The sequence below is a fragment of the Phalacrocorax aristotelis genome, chromosome 1, assembly GCF_949628215.1.
Source record: "Phalacrocorax aristotelis chromosome 1, bGulAri2.1, whole genome shotgun sequence".
Classification (NCBI taxonomy): domain Eukaryota; kingdom Metazoa; phylum Chordata; class Aves; order Suliformes; family Phalacrocoracidae; genus Phalacrocorax; species Phalacrocorax aristotelis.
In genome coordinates this window covers 218,930,756-218,952,951 of record NC_134276.1, presented here as the reverse complement: position 1 = coordinate 218,952,951, position 22,196 = coordinate 218,930,756, and the positions used below count along the sequence as shown (strand labels likewise).

The 22,196-nt window shown below is 50.3% G+C and overlaps 1 protein-coding gene across 11 annotated transcripts in view; it reads left to right on the top strand.

The window, feature by feature from the left end:
* The window catches only part of SHANK3 (SH3 and multiple ankyrin repeat domains 3), a 401,813-nt gene that overhangs the window by 64,032 nt on the left and 315,585 nt on the right, over window positions 1-22,196 (top strand). For all 11 annotated transcript variants that reach the window (XM_075081824.1, XM_075081828.1, XM_075081835.1 and 8 more), the window contains 2 exons: window positions 3,822-4,025; window positions 10,114-10,185. In XM_075081824.1, the coding sequence (XP_074937925.1) occupies window positions 3,822-4,025; window positions 10,114-10,185 (276 nt within the window). The remainder of the gene's footprint in view (window positions 1-3,821; window positions 4,026-10,113; window positions 10,186-22,196) is intronic.

The following is a 22,196-nucleotide window of genomic DNA, read 5'->3' as shown; positions in this document are numbered from 1 at the left end:
TTTGCCATACATTTGCTCAGAGCTTCTAATGTGATATTATGAAATATACTCCCTGCTGCCTGCAAGCACATTACCTTTTCAGCTGCTCCTTTTAATTTCCTTTCAACCTGTTCTCATCTGTGCGCTCTTCAGTGAAGAATTTTTGGCTTTTTTGCTCTTAAGGGATTGTTGAATATAAGTTCTTTATTGTCATTATTGCAGGGTGACTCTTGAATAGATCTTGTCTGTCATCCTGTGCATTGGTGAGGATTGAATCTGAAGCTCTGAGCTCTTTCTTCCTTCAGGAAGGAGCTATCCATGCTGTCTAAAAGTTGAGAAGCTGTACCGTTTTCTTTCAGGAATTGTTCCTAAGGCTTCGGTTGTTGTGATCAGAGCTTATAATTTTATGGAAGAAATTATCACTTGTAAGTGCAAACCAGAGCAAGCAACTTGTTCTGAACGCTGCTCCCAGCCTGCCGGGCTCTGGGACGTGCCTGGCTGCAGGGTGGGCTCTCCGCTGTGCCGACTGGCACACAGGACTGGCGCTGCTGCGGTGTGCTCCCCGCGGAGCTGCCGCCTTTGGCTCCCCTGGGTCCCTCCTGGGCCTTCTGGGGAATGATGCCGGCAACAGCGCCGAGCCTCTCTGTTCAGGAGAGCGTCGGGAGGAAGGGGCAGAGTCCTTTCCTTCCCCTGCGGGCTCAGGACCATACAAGGCAATTTGGTTCCTTTTAAAATTAATGTTGTCTTGAGTGTCCAAACCCTCAGGGCTGGAAGTTACTCACACCCGCTGTAAGCTGCTGTGAAGTGCTGTCTCTGGGCTGGGTCTCTCCATGGGGCGGTGGTGGCAGGTGCCCCACACTGTCGGAGCTCAGCCCCTCCTCCTGGTGGAGGTGGGATCGGTGCCTGGCACAGCATCTGCGTTCAGGCAGCCGAGCCCTGCTCTGTCCGGGATCAGCCCAGCGCTGGTGTGGGAGCTGCCGGGGCTGTCCTGCCGGTGTGGGGGGCTGGAGGAGAGCAATGCGCCCCTCCATGAGACAGAAAGCGAGGAGCCCTTCCTGCTGCGGCTCCTGGAGCAAAGCAAGCCCAGGTCCCCCGTGCACAGAGCAGCCTTCTCCTGCACAAAGATATCCCTTGCTGCCCTTCTGGCAGGGGTGTGTGGGATTAGCCTCATGTTTTTGGATTGCTCCGGGAGTGCCTGTGCTACATCACGGAGTGGAATAAGCAAGTTCAGTTGCACGATCTCCGATATGAGAAAGTCATTAATATATGCGATGGTATTTGGAGAAGCAGAGTCATAAGAGACATTTAAGTAGCTGGATTATGCCCACAATGGGCTGTGCAGCATTTTGACCTCACAGCTGAAGTAGGCATTTTCTTCTTTCTGATTGCTGAGGCAGGTTAAAGGCAAAGAGACACACTGTGGGATGAAAGTTGTTTTCTCTCTTAAATATGAAGTGTTACTACTTGCCAGAGTATGTCTCTGCAGTATAAAGTTTGGTATAAAATTCAGTGGCTTTTGTATGTCGGACCTTCCTTCAGCCAGTGCTTGTGCATGTGTGCATGCCTGTCAGTGCTTTTTTTTTTCCTTTAGCCACATATTTTAATATTGAATGGCATAATTTGACAGTGAGGAAGAATCCTAAAGACATTGTTTATTTTTTATTTATGGGTCCCTGAAAGAATGATGCATATTCTGCTTCTCTTTGAGGACTGAAAGAGAACAGAGCTGGCATTTCTCAAAGCTTTTAAAACTCCTGATTTCTCATACCAGCAGCCAGCCACCTCTTCCTCAGTACCTGCTGCCGGATAAGCCATAGTTGATAAGCATGCTGACTTGCTCATACGGTCAGCGATGAAATAGATAATGCTGACCTCCGTTTGCGGTACATATGCACACTGCGAAGTGCAAGTTATCCGTGCCTGAGAAAAATGAGCTGTAACATCATCTCAGTGGCTTTCTGTCTCACACGGTGACCTTTCCAGGTGGTGGTGCACAGACGGGCGGGCTGGCACAGTGCAGGGCAGCGCGGGTGCTCCGCTGGCTCCTGCCCTGTGCCCAGCAGGGTCATTTGCTTCTCTCTGGGCAAAGCTGTTCAATTTTTTCAAAACAGTGCCCATTTAATTCACAGAACCAAAAAGATGCTATTAAGGGGACAAGAGACCGAGACAGGCTCTAGGGTTAAATCTTGAAGTTGGAAGTGAAAGGGTGAGTGAGGATGTGCGGTAACTTCTGATGCCTGGGGGGTGAGTGTCCTTCTCTTGGTGCGGTGGGGACAGGGTGCGGTGGTGGCAGGAGCTCCAGCGCTCTGGGTCTGTTGTAGCCACTGGAAGTGCTGCTGACCATGTGGGGAAAGTGGGGTTTGGGTTGGTCTGTGTGTTCGGAAATCCAAATAGATGTCTGTGTTGAGGCCTCACCTCTTAAACACCTTCATGGACAAAATGTGCTTATGTCACTCTGTGGATCCATGCTGCACCTATCCCTTGGACACGGCATGCACCTCCAGTGTCCTGTTGCAAGGGTGATGATGTGATCCAGGGGAATAACAAGGGTGGGCAGAAGCGTGGAGTGCCTCCATGTGACAAGTGGAGCAGGACGCAGCCTGGCAAAGCAGCAGGTCCTGGGGGAGCACTGCGGAGGGAGGGTGGTTGTTTACTTTGCCTTCCAGCACAAAAATCAGGAGCAGAAAGTGTGGAGGGGGAGGAGAAACAAACACGAAGGAAAACAAAGTGACAGAAACAAGGAAAGGTTGAGGGCCAAAATGCAAAACCAGGGATCTGGGATGGGAAACAGTGGCTGCCCATGGGGACAGGCTGTTGCGAGACTGACCTCTGGTGCTGCCAGCACGGCATCCTCTTGCCGTCCCACTCTTCGCCTGTGAAGAGCCTGCTGCGCCAGCACCCCAGCAGAGGGGATGCGGCGATGGTGCTCGGCAGAGTCTGGCAAAGGCAGGTTCCCATGGCCAGCCTGCTCCACCAGCACTGCAGCCCCAGCCCTGCAGCCAGCCAGAAGTGTGGCAGCAGGGGCCACAGCTGTAGGAGATAGAGCCTGAAGATGATGGGCTCTAAATATTTAATGTCTTGGGTCCTGAGGAGAGAGGGAAACTGCGTACAGTACCAGGGAAACCCGCTGCAGTCACAGGGTGAGATGGGGAAGTGTGACTTCTCCTTGAGGGTGCCAGAGCAGTGCCACAGGCTGCCCAGAGAGGCTGTGGGGTCCCTTCCCTGGAGACATTCACACCCTGCCTGGACACGGTCCTGTGCTCCCTCCTCTGGGTGTGCCTGCTTAAGGAGGGGGTGGGACGGGATGATCTCCAGATGTCCCTTCCAACCTCCACCAGTCTGGGATTCTATGACTTTCTATGCTGGGATGCAGAGAGCTCTTCTCCTCCACTCCTCTGGATGGGAAGACCTTGCTGGATTCCTCAGCTCCTGGCAGGACTCACAGTGCTGCTGTTCATTCTTCCTTTGTCTGCACACCTATGAAGTCCATGGTGGAGAAGTCGACTAATTACACCTTATCAGGGATTTTAAAGTGAAATTTTGCTATTAATATGGTTATTAGGCTGTAAAATATTCTTTGACACTTCTTACATTTTATAGGATGTTACAACGTACAGGGTTTGAGTCTGCCCTGAGCCACACAAAATGCTTTAGGGGGGATCTGCTAAGTCTCTCACTTCTCCAACCCCTTTTTTCCTCCTTCCCGTAATCCACTGACATGGGAAGGATTGTGGCTTTCCCGTTTTATGCTTCTCCTTGTTCTTACTTGTTCCTGAGTTCAGCTGTGGGGTACAGGAGCTTGGTGATGCTCAGCTCTAACTGCCCTCTGTGTCTTTCCACAGAAGTGTCTACGGTTGAATCCAGATGTTCCTGTGTGGGTTTCCAAGCAGCGCATCCTCTGCACTTTGAACCACAGCTTGAAGGATGTTCTGAACTATGGGCTCTTCCAGCCAGCCTTCAACGGCAGGGCTGGGAAGTTTCTCGATGAGGAGCGCCTGCTGAGGGAGTACCCCCTGAACCCAGACACTCCTGTCCCCTACTTGGAGGTAGCCATCTTCTTTTCTTTTTTTTCTTTTATTTTTTTTTAAATGTCTGTGTATATATATAGAGATGATATTTGCTGGAAAAGCAACATGGTGAGGTGTGCACAATCCAGGAGGTTCCTGCAGAGCATCGAGGACAACTTTTTGATGCAGGTGGTGGAGGAGCCAACGAGGTGAGATGTGCTGTTGGATCTTGTGCTAACAAAGAAGGTTGAGTTGAGGATGTGAGAGTTGGGGGTAGCCTTGGCTGCAGTCGCCATGAGATGGTCAAGTTTAGGATACTGCAAGGTAAAAGCAGGGCTATGGGTCGGGATACAACCTTGGACTTCAAGAGGGCCAACTTTGGCCTCTTCAGAGACCTGCCTGGAGGAATCCCATGGGCTAGGGCTCTAGAAGGCAGGGGGGTCCAAGAGAGCTGGTCAGTATTCAAGAACCACTTCCTCCAAGCTCAAGATTAGTGCACCTCTATGAGGAAGAAGTCAGCAGAGGAGCCAGGAGACCTGCATGGACGAGCAAAGAGCTTCTAGAGAAACTCAGATGGGAGAGGGAGGTTCACAGTACGTGGAAAAGGGACTGACCACTTGGGAGGTGGATAGGAACATAGGAACATAGGAATGTTGTCAGGGTATGCAGAGATGCAAAGAGGAAGGCCAAGGCCCACTTGGAATTAAATCTGGCGAGGGATATCAAAGGTAACAAGAAGGGCTTCTTCAAATACATCAGCAGTACAAGGAAGACTGAGGACCCAGTGGGCCCAGTGCTGAACAAGGTTGGGGCCCTGGTGACACAAGATGCAGAGAAGGTGGAGTTACTGAATGCCTCCTTGGCCTTGGTCTTTACTACTCAGGCTGGCCCTCAGGCATCCCAGCCCCCAGAGGTGAGAGAGAAAATGTGGAGAAATGAAGGCTTCCCTTTGGTTGAGGAGGGTTGGGTCAGAGATCACCTATGCAAACTGGATCCTCACAAATCCATGGGTCCCAAAGGGCAAGAAGGAGGACCTGTGGAGCTATAGGCCAGTCAGCCTCACCCCTACCCACGGAAAGGTGATGGAACAGTTCATCCTGGAGGTCATCTCCAGGCATGTAGAGGACAAGAAGGTTCTCAGAAGTAGTGAACATGGATTCACCAAGGGGAGATCATGCTTGACCAACCAACCTGATAGCCCATGACTCTCTGGGGAGATGAAGGGAGAGCAGCGGATATTTTTAACCTCGACTTCAGCAAGGCTTTTGTCACTGTCTCCCATAGCATCCTCATAAGTGAGCTTAGGAAGAAAGTGTGGGTTACATGAGAGGACAGTGAGGTGGACAGAGAACTGGCTGAACAGCAGAGCCCAGAGAGTTGTGATCAACGGGGCAGAGTCTGGATGGAGGCCTGTCACTAGTGGTGTTCCCCAGGGGTCTGTGCTGGGTCCTGTCCTGTTCAACATATTCATCAATGACCTGGACGAAGGGACAGAGCGTCCCCTCAGCAAGTTCGCTGACGATCCCAAGCTGGGAGGAGTGGCTGATACACCAGAAGGCTGTGCTGCTGTCCAGTGAGACCTGGACAGGCTGGAAAGCTGGGCCAAGTATGTCCAGGGATGCATGAAAATGACTGTGGCCAGCAACTTGAGGGAGGTTATCCTCATGAAATGAGGTTTAACCTCATGGAATTCAACAAGAGCAAGTGCAAGGTCCTGCCCCTGGGGAGGAACAACCCCATGCACCAGTACAGGCTGGGGGCTGAAGTACTGGAAAGCGGCTCTGCTGAGAAGGGCCTGGGAGTGCTGCTGGACAACAAGCTGACCCTGAGCCAGCACCATGCCTTTGTGGCTAAGTCCACCGGTGTCATGGGATGCATTAAAAGGAGTGTGGGCAGCAGGGCAAGGGAGGTTATCCTCCCCCTCTGCTCTGCCCTAGTGAGGCCACATCTGCAGGGCTGCGTGCAGCTTTTGGGCCCCCCAGTTTAATAAGGACAGGGAACTGCTGGAGCAAGCCCAGCGCAGAGCTGCCAAGGTGATCAATGACTGGAGCATCTCCCTTGTGAGGAAAGGCTGAGAGACCTGGGCTTGTTCAGCCTGGAGAAGAGAACACTATGGGGGGATCTCATCAATGCTTATAAATACCTGAAGGGCGGGCGTCAGGAGGATGGGGCCGGGCTCTTTTCAGTGGTGCCCAACGCCAGGCTAAGGGGCAACGGGCTCTAGTTGGAACATGGGAAGTCCCACCTGAACATGAGGACAAACCCCTTCCCTGTGCGGGTGCCAGAGCAGGGGCACAGGCTGCCCAGAGAGGCTGTGGGGTCCCTTCCCTGGAGACATTCACACCCCACCTGGACGCAGTCCTGTGCTCCCTGCTCTGGGTGTGCCTGCTCCAGCAGGGAGTGGGACAGGATGATCTCCAGATGTCCCTTCCAACCTCCACCAGTCTGTGATTCTGTGCGAGAAATATATATATGAAAACATATATGTACATAAGTATGTAGGACATCTATGATGCTATCCACTGTAGTCTCTGTAGGCACCACAGATCTTAATGCCCCCTGTTCCCCTCCCCTTTTTTCCCCCATTTCCCTTCCAGGAGTGAAAGCATAGATATATGTGTGGGTGTATGTTTACTCATGAAGAATTTGTTGAGGGAAATCTGAGGCAAATGCCTCTGAATTTTAGTTACTGATGACTCTGTCTGCTCAAGAGCTCCATAATATCTGTCACAGCCCTGTCCCTGTTTTCTGACCCTGTTGAACAAAATTTCTTTTTTTTCTAGTGGTGTGTAATTGTCATGGGAAACTGCAATATCATAAGGAAAGCCAGTCTCGTAGGTACAGAGGGAAAATCACAGGGACATCTTTGAATGTGAGGCTGAAGGCCTTAAGTTTGATATTTAATTTAGAGTTACTGTAGAGACTGGAACGCAACTGTGTGGTTTGACAGCAAATGACTGTCCCGGTATGGACCTCATTTGTGTGATGAGCATGGGGGATAATCTATACTCTCTTCTGTTCCAGAAAATTAACTAGAGCAGAAATGACCTGAATTAACTCTCTCTTTAAATTCACTGTGGGTTTTGCCTTGGGCTGCGATTCTGGTGATCACATGTAGGTGTTCATTCTAAGGTGACCTGCCACAGTTCTTGGGCTCCATCGACTGTCACTGTGGACATCTCCACTGGCTGTAAATGGGACTATAGTTACCTGCACGTGGGCTTCTAAATTTCGGGGTTTTGTGCTATATTTTACCCACAAAATCTATTTAGAAAGCATTACACGCTTAATCTGCACAAGCTCTTATAAATGCAAGCATGAATACTGTTATTACAACTAATCCTGACTAATTTGGAAAGAAAGTGCAGCACAATTTCTTAGCAAACTAATATTTAATGTAGGCAAAAACATTTGGAGCAACATTAAGAATGCTTGCAAATAAACCTTTGAAGCAGTGAATTCCTTAATGTTCCTTATGCTTTGTTTTTGTATAATTCAGCATAATGTCCATGCTTAATGTCTTAGCACACACATTTAAATGCAGACTTGACATGGATATTTGTTGTGTGTCATTTTGATTCTTCATAACTTGGTAAGAATAGCAGCTCAGCACTGGAGAATCCTATGGAAAACCAAAAATCCAGAATCTATTTACAAGACAAATCCTATACTGATACCACTGACGTTTTATGAACCCAAAAGATAAATTAGCCCTCAGGCCCACATATTAATATATTCAGATGAATGAGGGGGTTTTGCATCTAGTCAGAAAAATTCCATTAAGAAGCAGGTATCTGCAGTAGTTCCCTGGAGAGGTGGGACGCTGGCTCTGTTCTGTGCCAGGGAGAGTTGTAGGTACTCCAGACTCCTTTACTGGGGTAAAGTAGCAGCTGCAGAGCGGTGTGCTGGTGGTCAGGCAACATTCAGTGGGGTCTACCTGCCCATCTGCTAAGAGCCAGTTACCCTCATCTGCGACTGGGAGTATTGACAATGTCCCAACCTATCTTACTGGTTGTTATCTACTGTCAGAAGCTTATCATGTCCTTCTTAATGAGGTAGTTATTTTGTTGGCGTGCCAAACACATGGTTGTGTTCTCACCATTATTAATTGCATTCAGTTCATGTACCTTGTAAATTTGAATGAGATTTGGAAATTCTTGTGCTTGTAGGTCCTCCCTGTGCAAGTCCGGTCTGCAAATGAGCTGTTGGAGCAAAACCATTGGGATGTGACTAGCTTAGGGCTGGCTGTCCACTTCAGTTGCGTCTTCAGAAGTTTTGCTGCTCACTTTTGAGGAGCTGACTACGTGTTGTACAACTTAACTCTTCTCAGATGAGGTTTTTGCCTTGCACCTGGGTGGCAGCGTGCATTGCTCTTGCATCAAAGTCGACGTAGCCTGGCTTCCCTCTCTCAGACCTGCCTCGCTGATGCAGTGCCCTGGCCCCTGTCTCTGTACTGTGGGGCAGCTGGGAGCCCTGCAGGACCTTCCCCAAGGTTGAGTGCTGGGAGAGCAGTGGTGGGCGAGTCCACCGGAGCTGGCACGTTCAGGCAGGAAGCCAAAAGCAAGTGGTCCACAGAGCAGTGCTGCCCCAGCTCATCCAGAGCGCTGCCCAGGGCTCGGAGGTGGAGGCTGGGAGCGGAGCTCGTTTACAGACCCTCTAATATGGTGCTGGGCGTGAAGAGGAGCCACTGAAGAATGCTTGCATGACTCTGTAGGGATGCACAGAAGAGCCCTGACACTGGCAGCATCTGCAAAGGCTCGACGTCTATAAATCAGTGGGCCAGACAATTTTTACCTTTGAATGATTAAACAAAAAAAAGTGTGAGAAAACATCTCCCCAGTAATACAAGTTTGTGATAGACTAAAAATGTGCTAATATTTTGCCAGTATTGAAGAGTAAGTGGGATGAGCTTAGTAACTGCAGTCCAAAGATAACTTGGTGTCAGTTCCAGCTGAAATAATGAAATGTTGATGGAGGATTAAGTTCATAGCAATTCAAAATCTCAGAATACAATTCATGCATTGAAAAAAGATCCAGTCAAACAAATCCAATTCCATTCTTTAAGGAAATTGTAATTCTGCTTGATAAAGATAACTATAGAAAAGTAACAGCCACTTGGGGGTACTTGATTTTGTTCTACATGATATTCAAGTTCAGGATTAGCACTCTAAAACAACTGGCTAGCTAATCACTGATTAAAAGCAGTTGTCACTGCGATCATCACTGCACAGATATATTTCTAGTGGGGTTTCTTAGAGACCAATGTTAAGCTTGATGTGGTTACCCCAGGGATCTGGGTGTAAGTGTAAAATCACTGCTGATAAAGCCTGATTACACAGAGTTTGGCAGAGAATATAGCAATGTCAAGTGTGCTGTCTAGGTCATTTGGTAAGTGAGGGTCCCATCAAAGTATGCTCTAAGTCAGCCAAATGACAAATATACAGGGACAAAGATTGCTTGCAAAGGAAGGACTACTGTTGTGGAAAACAAAGTTTCTGAAGAAAATTTCTGAGCCTTTTGGTCAAGAAACCTAACAGCAATTCCCAGTGTGATGCTGTGGCACAGCGTGACCCTGTAATCCTTCAGTGTGTACCCTGACGAGTAGGGAGCTGGTTTTAGGAGTGGTAGGGGTGGTAGTGGTTGGTATTGGAGCAGCGTGTGGGCAACAGTCAGTGTACTTGAAAGGACCTTGGGAAGAGGCATGGCACAGAAAAGAGCAGCAGAAATTATCTGAGAACAGAAGATAAGATCCCTCAATGGGAGATTTAGAGCTCAGCCTGCTTACAGGAAAGTCGGCTCTAGACCACCTGCGTAAGAGCCATCCTGGGGAAAACCATTCTGTCGTTAGAGAGATCCCTAATTAAAGGGAAGAAGCAGAACAAAGCCCACACAGTCTGGAAGCTGAAGCCAGACAGATTCAGATGAAAAACTGGTCAGACTTTCTTTAGCGAGGAAAGAAATTAACTATTAGAGCAAATTATGAAGGAGGACTGTATTCTGTATCTGTTGTTTTCAGATCAAGACTGAATGTTTTCATGCAATATGACATTGACTCGAGCTGCTTCAGAGCGGTTTGGTGCTGAGTGGGTTTTGTTCATCTCATATCTGACATTCTTCCCTCTTGCAGTTCCGGTACAAAAGGCGTGTGTACACCCAGACGTTGCTGGATGACAAGCAGTTTGCCAAGCTCCATACAAAGGTAAGGTTGGAGACTAGCTGGCAAGCTCAAAGCCCTTGTAGCGTGTTCAGCACTGATGGTGGCCTATCACAGAGACGATACCAGATTTTGGGATGTTTTGGTCTTCCCTGCTTGCCAGACTGCAGAGCACTCATGGGAGATGGATGGTGCTTGCTGAAGCCTGGGGTGGTTTAGGTGAGGGCCCCAAGCTGAGGCCCCATTGAGCCATGGTAGGGTACCCACATGGGTATAGACTTGGCACCGCTTACATGTGCTAGCGGGTGGATGTGTGGTTGGACTAGGCTCTGCAGGAGAGCGTGGCGTCAGCTTTCTGTGGGGTGGTGAGGCAGAGGACCACATGATGGGCCAGCTGAAGAGAAGCTTTATTCGCTGGAATGGAGGAGTCACAAAATGCCTGGAGAGCACAATGGTGCACAGTGACGAGCGTGCCTTCCCTTCCCCCAGCAAGAGGCTGCAGCACGCCTCTGCCTTGCACGCGGGCTCATTGCTTTGTCTCCAGCTTTAACCCATGTGTTTGGGTCAGGATTTCACTGGTAGGATCCACATGTGAAGCGGAAAGAGCTCTTGGTCTACTTCGGCCCCCACGTGTCGTGGGCGGTGATCAAAGCTTGTGTCAAGATTAACAGCGCCAGCACTGGGTGTTTGGAGAACAGGGAGTGTGGCAGGAATGGTCCTTTTGTGTGCATGGGTGTTTCCTGGAAGGAGAGATGCCTGACCAAAACCACCAGGCTCTGCGGCCAGGGACACCTCGGTTGGCACAGCTGGAGGGTCAGGGATGCTAATGGTGACCAGCCTTGTGCACATGTTAGCTGGATGCCCTCTCACATTGCTCTTCCTCTGGACAGCTGCGGTGGTCCCGTGATCATATAATCATAGAATTTTTTAGGTTAGAGAAGACCTTTAAGATGATCAAGTCTAACCATTAACCCAGCACTGCCAAGTCCATCACTGTACCATGTCCCTAAGCACCACATCTACACAGCTTTTAAATACCACCAGGGGTGGTGATGCAACCACTTTCTTGGGCAGCCTGTTCCAGTGCTTGATAAGCCTTTTGGTGAAGAAATTTTACCTAATATCCAACCTAACCTTCCCCTGGTGCAGCTTGAGGCCATTTCCTCTCGTCCTATCGCTTGTTACTAGGGAGAAGAGTCCACCCCCCCCTCACTCCAGCCCCTCTCAGGCAGCTGCAGAGAGCGAGGAGGTCTCCCCTCAGCCTCCTCTTCTAAACCCCCCCCAGCTCCCTCAGCCGCCCCCCAGCACACTTGTGCTCCAGACCCTGCCCCAGCCCCGCTGCCCTTCTCTGGACATGCTCCAAGCCCCTCAAGGGCCTTCTTGTCCCGAGGGGCCCAAACCTGATCCCAGCATTCAATATCACTTCTTGCCTGAGAAATTAAGAATAATTGTAGAGAGGTCTGGAACCATCAGATTTCTGCTGCTGATGATGATTGTGCCTTGAGATGGCATGTGGCCCTGTGGGGACTTTGATGGCCCTGGGAGGCCGGGGCCAGTGGAATGTGGGAACTGTGAGACAGGAGGAAGGAGGTGGTCTCCAGCAGCGTGGCGGCCATTGCACAGCTGGGTGCCTCTAATGCCCTGGGCAGCGTTCGAACTGCTGGGTGGCATGAGGACACCTGCAGCCCCCATCAAATTAATTTACTGGGAGTCCGTGGCGAAGGGCTGAGGCAGGGAGCAGTGGCACGGAGAGGCTCATGGGAATGGCTCGTGTGTGGAGGGCACTGTGCTGGGGAAGCCCGTGTAGCGAGGCTTTGGAGGTTCTTGTTTAGGAAGGACATGGGACTGGCTGGGACCCCAGGGCTCCCTGCTAGCTCCCTTGTTGCTGTGTATCATAACCTCCCTCAGAAACCCCCTGTGCAGAGCGACTGCTTCCCACCAAGGGCTGGGCAGCCCCTTGGCTATTTTCCTTTTGCCCTCTGATGAGATGGGTGCCATCCTCTGCCTTGGCCCTTCTCAGCTGCTCGACCGCTCTCGCCCAACGGCCAGCGGCTCCGAGACACGTGCAGAAGGTGCCCGGGGCCAGGCGACTGTGGAGGCGCACGTGGGCGCTGTGCCTCCTCCTCGGCCTCCTTGGCCTCAGCCTGCATCGCTGCTGGGCACAGGGCGCCTGTGTACAGCTCCTGCCGTGGGTCTGCAGGGTGCTGCGTGGCTTCTGGTCACATCTGCTCCCTAAGAGACAGGCGGGCAAGGGTTCTAAATTTTCAATTAACAGGTACAACAACAAGAGCTGACCCAGGTGGAGCCACAAACATAAAGGAGAAGGGAAGAAAACCTCCCAAAGGTCTCAGCCTACCCTAAAAGTGAAAATCTCGTAGGGTGAAGCAGGTCCTCTGTCTTCTGTTTGCAGAGCTGCAGAAACAAGAAACAAAATCTGTTAGGGTTCAGATTTGACTCACGAAAACTAAAGTCATGAGGCTTCTGTCTGGTGGCATAAGAATATCCAGGCAGCAAATCTGGAAAGCTCTCAGCATCTTCCTGGCGCCAGGACGCGTGAATCATGGTCCTCCTGAGCCTTGCCAGTGAGAGACCGTGCCTGCTGGAGGGAGGGCTGGAGGTGCCTGCCACAGGGAGACCTGAGCAGCAGCACCTGAGGACTTCCTCTATGAGCATGTAGTAGCCATAAATGCACTTTATTAAATCTTCTCTTAATCTCCATGCTTTAATTTCTACTAAAAAACAAATTTCCATCAGGTTGTTTCTTTATTTTTAAACCATCCCTTGCCAACAAAATATGGTGCCCGAGCGAGATCCTGCATCCCTTTTGCCTCCATCAAGAGGATGCTGATGAGTGTTTCCTTTGGCTGGTGCTTTCCCAGTGGCCCTGGGCACCATGGGCTGCAGTGCTTGTGGGGTGGAAGAGGAGCCCCCGTCCTGCCCTGGGGCTGCTCCTGCAGGGGTGTGATGGGAGGGAGGCAGCGGAGGCAGCTGCAAGGGCTAGTGCCAGGCGGGGCGCGAGCAGGAGACGTGCTTGTGCTGGCCACTCGTTGGAGCGGTGCTGGTGCTGAGAGCCAGCGGCAGTGTCACTTACCCGCCCGGCACAGATCGACGCTGTTTCGCTGGGAGAGGGTGAGAGCGGAGCGTGCGTGTGCAGCCTCCCAGCAGCCTGCCTGAGGGGGATGGAGCGCAGAGAGACATGGGCTCCTCTCTGGGACGGTGGCTGGCTGAGCAGAGAGAAAACCGGCAAGCTGCTGGGGACCGCAGATCCCAAGTGAAGAGCATGGTACTGCCTGCTTCTGCCCCGTCTGCTGTGCTGCCTCAGCTGCAGCTGTGCCAGGCACCGCTGGGCGAGGGGCTGCGGGGTGACAGTCCTCCCGCTGAGCTGCCCGCCCCACGAAGGGATGCTGCGGTGGCTGGCGGCACGACGGGACCGTGTGGGGGGTTCATTCCCCACATCGAACGCACAGTGAGGAGGTGTCTCTGGGCCGACTCGGGGAACGGCTGGCTCCTCCACCACTGCAGGCTTGTACAGACTTGCGCGTTGGGTCGGCTGCTGTGGGGGTTTCTGATTCTGTCCGTGCATTTAGGGCTTGGTGTTTTCTTCTGGGAAAGCAGGTGCACGAAGGCGATGCCTCTCTGGTGTGGTGCGGACCGTACGTGTCACTTGAGGTGTGAGGCTTCCCTGTTATTTGTAACGATGCCTAATTGCTTGAGCAGTGAAACACGTTTTTTTCTGAGATAATTTGAATTTAAATTTAAATTTTATTTAAAGGGTAATTTAAAGGGCTGTGAAGGATTAGCTTTAGGTCTAACAGGACGGTGGGACTGCTCCTGAGGCTGTGGTACGTATGAAATCTTCAGGCCTGTGGTTTGATGGTCTTATCTGAATGAGAGCAAAGTATGAAAACGTTCAGAATTTGAAGTCCGCCTTTTAGTGGCAGGATACACTACTTGTATCTTTTAATGGCCTTGAAACACAATTCGTAACTGCCATTAAAAAATAAAAATAAGAAAAATAAAAATAACTCCTTTTTTTTGAGTGCCAGTGGACTTGTTCTGAGAGTGGGGAAACTGATCCCTTGTACTGCTAGTAATAATGAAGTGACTTGGTAAAATCAGTCAATCAGCCTCAGTCCCTTGTGCCTCTTGGGATCTGCAGGCAGTGACATTTCTTATAGATATTTTTCCCACTGAATTGCAGCAGACCATTTAGAAATGGGAGTGCAAAAAAAAAAAAAAGGCATGTTAGAAAAGGGCAATCCCATTGTGCTTATAAATGAAAATCTGCGCAGAAAAATCTTGGCATTTACCAAAATGTCCACAAAGGACATTCTGCTACCAAGAGGCTTGGGATATTACCGCCTGAAAGGGGAAAGAAACAACACACTTAAAACACTTAAAGCAATTATTAGGAGCACGTATGCCATTGCTGATGTAGGTGACTGATGTTAGTACAGAGCCGCAAGTGCTGGCCACAGAGGGCAATCTCTCGTGCTTCCAACTGTACAGTTACAGAGGAACGGCAGCCCTGGCTTGGGGCTGGGATGGGCGCAGGCAGGGGCTGCAGCCAGAGCAACGGTGACGAAGCAAGGAGAAAGCGTCAGCTTGGTGGGTGACACCCGCGGCAGGTCCTCAGCATGACTGTCACCACCTTTCCTGTTGGGATTACTTTGTGAGAGGGGTGGTTGTAGCAGGGAGGGGATGGTGGCACCGCTTTGCACAGCAGCGGGACATGGGGGACGGCTTCGCCTGAGGCACACCTGGGTGAGGGGAGCGAATGCCACGGCGGTGCTGGGAACAGCAGAAAGGAGCTGGCGCAGGTGGTGAAGGATCTTGGAAAGAGACGGGCCACTGGAGCTGATGCGTGAGCGACCATGTGTGCTGGTGTGGTGTGCACCGGCAGAGGCAGCGGGGGCGGGGGGTGGCTGCACCCACCTTCGGGATGGAGGGTTTGCAGTCACCTGGGCCAGAGGAAGGTTTTGCATTAACGGTGGCTGAAGGTGATCAAGGCTGGGACAAGGATTCAAGACTTGAGGATGGTGAGCAGAGTGGTGTCTTGCTGTTTGCTGTTTTGCACTGCCATCAGTGCCACCCGCATCCCTGGCCCACCCCCCAGCAAGAAACACATCAGGCTTCATCAACTGGCATATCAAAGCTGGGTGCAAATGAGGCCTGTCCTGCCTCTCTTCTGCAGGAGGCCTCTCGCTTGTCTCTGATGACTTCTCTACCCAGACAAACCAATGAACAAAGTGCAGGACAGCAGGACCTAATGGCTGAGAGCATGCAAAGGCTGCTCTGGGTGACCACAGCCCATCTGGCCCACCATCCTCCTCTGGTATCAGCTGACCTGGATTTCAGTGTGTCTTTGGAGAGAAACAGAAGGGTAAAAGTGAAAAAACTAGCAGGTTGAGATAAAGACAGTTTAACAGGTAAAGCAAAGGCTGTGTGTGCACACAAAACAAAATCAGGAATTAATTCACTGCTTCCCACAGGCGGGTGGGTGTTCAGCCATCTCCAGGACAGCAGGGCTCCATCGCACGTGATGGTGACTGGGACAAACAGCATCACTCCAAACTTTCTCCGCCTTCCCCCAGCTTTTATTGCTGAGCACAACGTCCTGTGGTCTGGGACATCCCTTGGGTCAGTGGGGGTCAGCTGTCCCGCTTGTGTCCCCTGCCAGCTCCTTGTGCCCCCCCAGCCTGCTCACTGGCGGGGCAGGGTGAGGAGCAGAAAAGCCTGTGATGCTGTGCAAGCACTGCTCAGCAATAACGAATACATCTCTGTGTTATCATCATTGTTTTCAGCACAAATATAAAACATAGCCCCATACCAGCTACTGTGAAGAAATTTAGCTCTAACCTGGCCAAAGCTGGTGCATCCCGGCAGCATCCCGTGCGGAGGAGGTGTCCCTGCAGGGCAGGTGCTGCCGGCAGGATGGCGGGGGCTGCCCCGCTCCTCTGCGAGGGCTCGGCCTCCTCCGCGCGTGGGCCTCTGCAGGGCCTCTGCCCTGCTCGCCTTGCGGGTGCTCCAGGCAGGCGTGGAGACACACCGAGCCAGCCTCCAAAGCAGCAGTTAAACATTTTTGTGGTGTGTCATGAAATCAATCGTTTGATGTTTCTGTGGGAATCAGTGAGGTGTCTGTTTGCCGCTGCCTAATGGCCTGCGTGGGAGCTTGTCACGCAGCTGGCGTGAGGGAGGAGGTCAGGCTTCTCCAGCCTCTTCCAGGCCCTGTGACCCCATGGCAGATGCCACGCTCCGGAAAGCGGCTGGTTTGTCTTAATTAATTGCTGTTTGGAGCAAACTGGACCCTGAGAACAGATTAGTCTTTCCTTGATGCTGAAATTGCTGGAAAAATCAGCATGTGCTTGGTGTGAAGGGGATGTGTTGTCTTTCTGCTCTTGCAGAGCGCCCGAGCTGGGTGCCTGCGGTTGGCTTCCCCCAGCACCCAGTCTGCAGTGAATAGCGAGTGACAGAATAATTTCTCCGCAAGAAGAATATCTCATTTATTTTCTTTCATTTCAATTCAAGAGAGAGAAGCTTGTTCCCTCACACCAGTTTCCTCTCAATGAGCTTTTCTTTTCTGGAGGGTGTTGATTTTTCTTGCAGTTTGGTGCTAGCGGAGGATAATGGACTGCAGCGCGGCTGCCAGCTGGGTGGCTGGAGCTGTGCCCTGTCCCCAGGCGTTCTCCCAGCGTGAACCTCCTTCTCACTCTTGTAACCAAACAAAAGTGCCTCAAACTTGCTGAGGAGCTGGCTGCTGAGGCGGGTGTTTTGGGTAGCAATACGTGAACTGGAGCCGAGGTTCAGGCCGTAGCCGAAAGGGTCGGGGCAGACCCAGGCTTTGGTTCCTGTCTCCTTACGAGGCTCCTCAGTGGGAGGCAGTGCAGCCTTACCCGTAAGAAAGATCCCAACGACAGGGATTGCTTCCCAAGGGGTTTCCAGGTGGCAGGCAGGAGATACGGGAGGTGTGAGCTCAGCTCTGTCACCATTTCCTTAAAGACCTTGTTGGTCCCAGTGTGGGAGTGAGAGGGGTCCCTCCTGCCCACAGCCCATGGGCCCCGACCGCTGCCCAGGCGGTGCCATCTTCTGCTGCTTCTGTGAAGGCACCTGGGCAGTGAGAGACTTAAAACACCCCTTAAAAAAGCAAGGTGGGGTCTTAATCTGAGCTTTAATTTTATTTGCATGAGTTTTTGTTTGGTCTTGGGGTTCTTTTCCTCCCTAGAGAAAGCTTGCTTCGCTCTAGTTAGCGTAGCCTTTCAAACATATCGATTTGCAAATCACTGTAATCTTCACACTAAATACAGTGCTTTTGCTGACAGGAAGATCCATTATGAGTGTTTGTTTAAGCAGTTAGATAGCTTTATATAAACACATTTAGGTTTTAATTTTTGCATATAGTCAATGGGATGCCGTGCCTTTACTGGCTTCTGATTTTTTTTTATTCTTTTAATTTGTATCAGATTGCATTTGGATGAAAGCTGAAATTCAATTAAAATTAAAGCAAAATAACATTTTAAATTGTGTCTTTATCACTTAAATAAATGTTGCCTGAATGTACTGGACACAGAATACAAAAAGTAAATTTATCAGTACCTATCTTTTTTATTTAAAGCTCACTGATCTTTTAAACAAAGGAAGATTTGGTTTGTATGAGTGGTTCTCATCAAAAATTCTCAAAGGTATTTAAGTGCCAGAAAAAAAGCAAGTATCTAGTGAAATTTCAAACTTGCCTAAGCAGTTTAGGCATCTGCTTAACTCCCCTTGATTTCAGTGGAAGTCTGACATTTGCTCTCGCTCTTCATGTCTAGTCACCTTAATACATTTGAAAACCTGGCCCCAAATCCCTCAAGTTCTTAGAATAATGAGATCTCATGCCTTTCCCACCAGGGCTTTATTCATAGATTGGGGGAGGAAAACAAGCTTCCTTACTTTCTCAGTTCTCAAATCTCCTTTCAGCTTTGAGTGAATCAGTCCAAATAATAAGGAAAATATTCTGTGTTCCTAGCTAAATTGAAATGGAACACAATCAGATAGGAAAGCTTTCCTACACGGCATAAGCTGAAAAAACGACATGGAAGAATGTAAATACCAGCGCTTGCTTCATTGTGAGCAGTGGTTGTAATGTGCCCAGCAAGGGACATGGCTGTGACATGTTTGTAGTGTTTGAGTTGATTTCAAAAGCTAAGTATGTTTTGCTTCTGATTCTGAATGAAAAAAGCATGCTTGAATTCATGACTATTGGCAGAAGGGCCATTTAACCAATACATTTTTATAAACGCTTGTAAATACAGACCTCTGCATCAGCTGTCACGCTGCAAACTCAAGTTGAACAGGTGCATTTTTAAGATGGGAGATACCTTCAGTGTAACGGAAATCTTACTTGAGTGAAAACATTAAAGCCAGGATCACATTGTTGTTGGTTTGGCACTGCTCTGTGTGCCAGAGCACCTGGGTCTGCTGCGATGACCACGGTTGCAGCTGGGTAGGGAGGAGCTCCCCGGGAGCCCCTGTGTCCCCTCTGCGAGGAGGGGACTGGTAGGGTTGGCCATGCCACGGGCGTACCACGGGGATTGCCGTGTGGTTTTGGCTGTACCATGCAGCACTGGTCTGATTTTGGTTAAGCTCTTTGGTCGGACCTGTGCTGTGCTTTGGTGGTGGTTCAAACGTTAGGTGCCTCAGGTCTGGCTGCACTCGCTGTGAATGCGATGCTTTGGTCAAACCAGCTGAAATGGCACCTGGGGACTGCAGGCAGGTCGAGCGGGGACTGCACACCCCGCCTGTTGGCAGAGCTGGGGTTCCTCTGTGGAGGCTCCCCAGACCTGCCCCAGCTTCTCTCCAGGGACCCTGAAGGACGCCCAGGAGGTGCTGGGAGTGAGCAGGGAGCATGGCAGAGGGTTTCAGTTCTCCAGTTATTGGGCTGCAAAAGCAAGGTGCACGAGAGGCCTCCAGGGAAGAGAGTCCCTGGATCTTGATGCAGTGGTTTCAAGCATATAGTGACCAGGGTGTCTCAATTAGCAATTGTGTCTTCTTTTACCTAATCCAATTTCTGTTATTTCCCAAATCTGGCTATTGGTGTAGCACCGTACAGCTATCTGGGAAGTAGCAGACTGCCTCCCAGAATGTGTCGACAGAAACGGTGGTCTTCCTCTGTGGTCATACGAATTTTGCACTCGAATGAAACAACATATTTCCCCCTGACTTTATTCTGGAAAACATCTTAAGTGAGCTGATTATATATACCTTTCTGTTGGTAAAGAACAAGAAACTGAAAACTGTCTAATAATGGGAAGTGATGGGCCGCTCTGCTCGTACATGCTGCTCCTGGTGCCTGCAGGTGAGTTGCTGTGGTCGCTCCAATTGCCGCCGTGTTGCCCAAATGTGTGGTTCCAAACCTGCCATCTTTCGGCAGGTGAAAGGTGTACGGTGACTCTGCTCCTGCTGCTTGGCCATGCCTCCCACCACAGCTCGCTGCCTCCGTTGCACAAACAGAGCTCTTGATAAGGCTGGGCTGTAAGCCTGATCAGGGACACCAGCTAGGTTGCAATCTTTTTATTTTTCCCCCTTTTTTTGGTCTTTTTCTTTGTTATGCCTTAATTCATGTTTGTTTATAAGTGGAGCGAAGATGTCACCTAAATTCTGGGCATGGGATTCTTGTAACGCCGTAACATTACGCCTCTGGTGAATGGTCTTTTTCATTAACTATATTCTCAGTTTTCTTAGGTATTTTCATTGTTCCCTGAGGTCTAGGACCAAACTGGAAGAACAGAACTGAGGCAAGAGGGATCAGACTTCACTGTGCTGGTGTCCATCCCTCTCCCCATAGTGTTAAGTTTGTGAATTGCAGCAACCTCTTAACGTGGGCACCGAGCTGCATGTCTGGAGCATGCTGCAGAGCAGATAAGCAGCTATGAACGGATGGAAAAAGAATACTTTTCTGTGTAAAAATTTTTCATTTCATTTCATCTGGAAATGCAGGGTGGTAATTGATTTCCCCCAAAGGGATATTCCACGCGTAGACCCATTAATGCCTGTGTGGTGCACGGGACCGCGATGACAAACAAGCATCTACAGTGGGAGAATGCAGATCCCAGAACTGAGTATGCCTCTCTCTGCATTCTCCTTTTGCTCATGCACTTTCTCCTCAGTTTCTCTGCTAAATGTAAAATGTACCAATAAAAGTTGACATAGTGCATCAACTTCCTACTGTCAAAAAATGTTTTCAATTCCTGAACACCTAGAAAACAAGAAATATAAATGACCACACTGCTGCTGGGAGCTGATGGTCTGGGTACGATGCAATTTCTGGGGCTGTAAATGAGAGTTGCTGGCAGAACCTCAGGAGCAGAACTTCAGGTTAGTGCTTGGGATGCGCCTGGTAGCAGCATAAAAGCGAAACTGCCGCAAGCCTCTCTCGTGTATGCAGAGGTACAGTGTTTGCCTTTGCAGGGAGCACCCACAAGTGCCTTTCTGTCCCTGGAGGCCCCAGGAAGGCTGCTGGTGCTGGGGCCCGTGTGGGTAGAGGCTGCCAGCGTCAAGGGGATGGGCCATGGGGTGGGGCGTCCCTTCCTCGGCTCATGCCTCCATGTGTCCCCCAGCCACTGGCGTGGTTCTTGGTGGGACTGGTAGTGCCATTCTTGGCCACGGGTTTAGTGGGGCCACGCATGGAGCATCATCTGTTGGGTTAGGTTAGCATCGTCTGCTGAGCAGCTGCTGGAAGGAGAAGAGGCGTATGGACAAACGGGAGTGGAAGGAACAGGGTTAAACCTGCGCCATCGGGTGATGGTTGCAAAGAGGCATTTTGGGATGGCATCCTGGAGGCGGTTGCTGGAGTTGTCAAGTCCCGTCTGTGCTATTGCTGGCAGGCAGCTGTGATTTCCTTCAGTGTTTCTGTACTTCTGCAGTAGCTGAAGGGATACTGAAGCAGGAGGCAGATTTTGCTTTCAGTTATTTGTGAGGTGAGAGGAGATCTGGGGGAGAAGGAACACTGAGCAGCGAGGGTCAGGGAATGTCGTGCCACCCGAAAAGGCAGTGTTTGTGCCCTGCTGCAGCTGATGCCAGTTGCACATGATAAGTGTTGGTGCTGTGGGAGTTGCTTATACTGCATGTAGACATTTCCATCACCTCCCGGTGTGGGTGACCCAGCCCATTTTTACCCTCTGAGTGGTTTGCCCTTGCTTGTGTGCGCTGTCCTGCGATTGTGTTGGGTCTTCCCTGGTGGCCCTGCTGGGCTGGTGTGGTCTTGAGGGATGTGAAGAAGTACCCCGGGATGGGTAAGGTGGTCAGGACAGGGAGTGGGGCCACGCTCTGCATGAAGGGATCAGCTGTGGCATCGGCCATCCCCAGTGAATCCCTGCTTGGCTCTTGCCTTACTGTACTGTTGCCCCTGGGGCACTACAGGGAGTGAACCTTGTAACTGGATTGCGTGTTCGTGGCTTTGTGCATTAACTCGTGCATTCCTGTGACACTGGCATCTCTGCACGTGTCTGCGAATCGCTGCGGGCAGGTGGAGGGAGCAGGTCAACTGCCAGCATGGGTGCAGCGGAGCTGGGTTACCGTAGGGTTTTGACTGAGCTAATTGGCTCTGCTGAGATGGAGTGACGTTGCAGGGGTGCACTAAAATGGCTATATAACTTTAAATACGCGGCCTGCCTTCTTTATGGCATGGCTCCATGGTGCTGATTTTAATAAAAATGTGCTATATGTTTTAGGCTTGGTTCTGCAGACTAACCACACAGTGGCTGAATTTGGTTTAAGTCAGGTTCACAGGCCAGCATTAATTTGTCTCATCCTTGGAAAGTTTCATCTTGGTGATATTTTCTGTCTGACCTCTTACCATGGTCTCCTCAGCATGTCAGAGAAATAGCACAGATGAATTTGCGGGTCCCAAGTTTTGGGATTTGCAGGCTCTTCAGTAGAATTGGTTCTGAAAGTCTTAACTTTTCCCCCTTGATAATTATATCTTGACAAAATCAAAATATTATGCAAGATAATATGTGATGAAATTTTGTTTAGGAATCCTTTGAAAAGAACTGGACATGTTTCTGCAACCTGTTTGG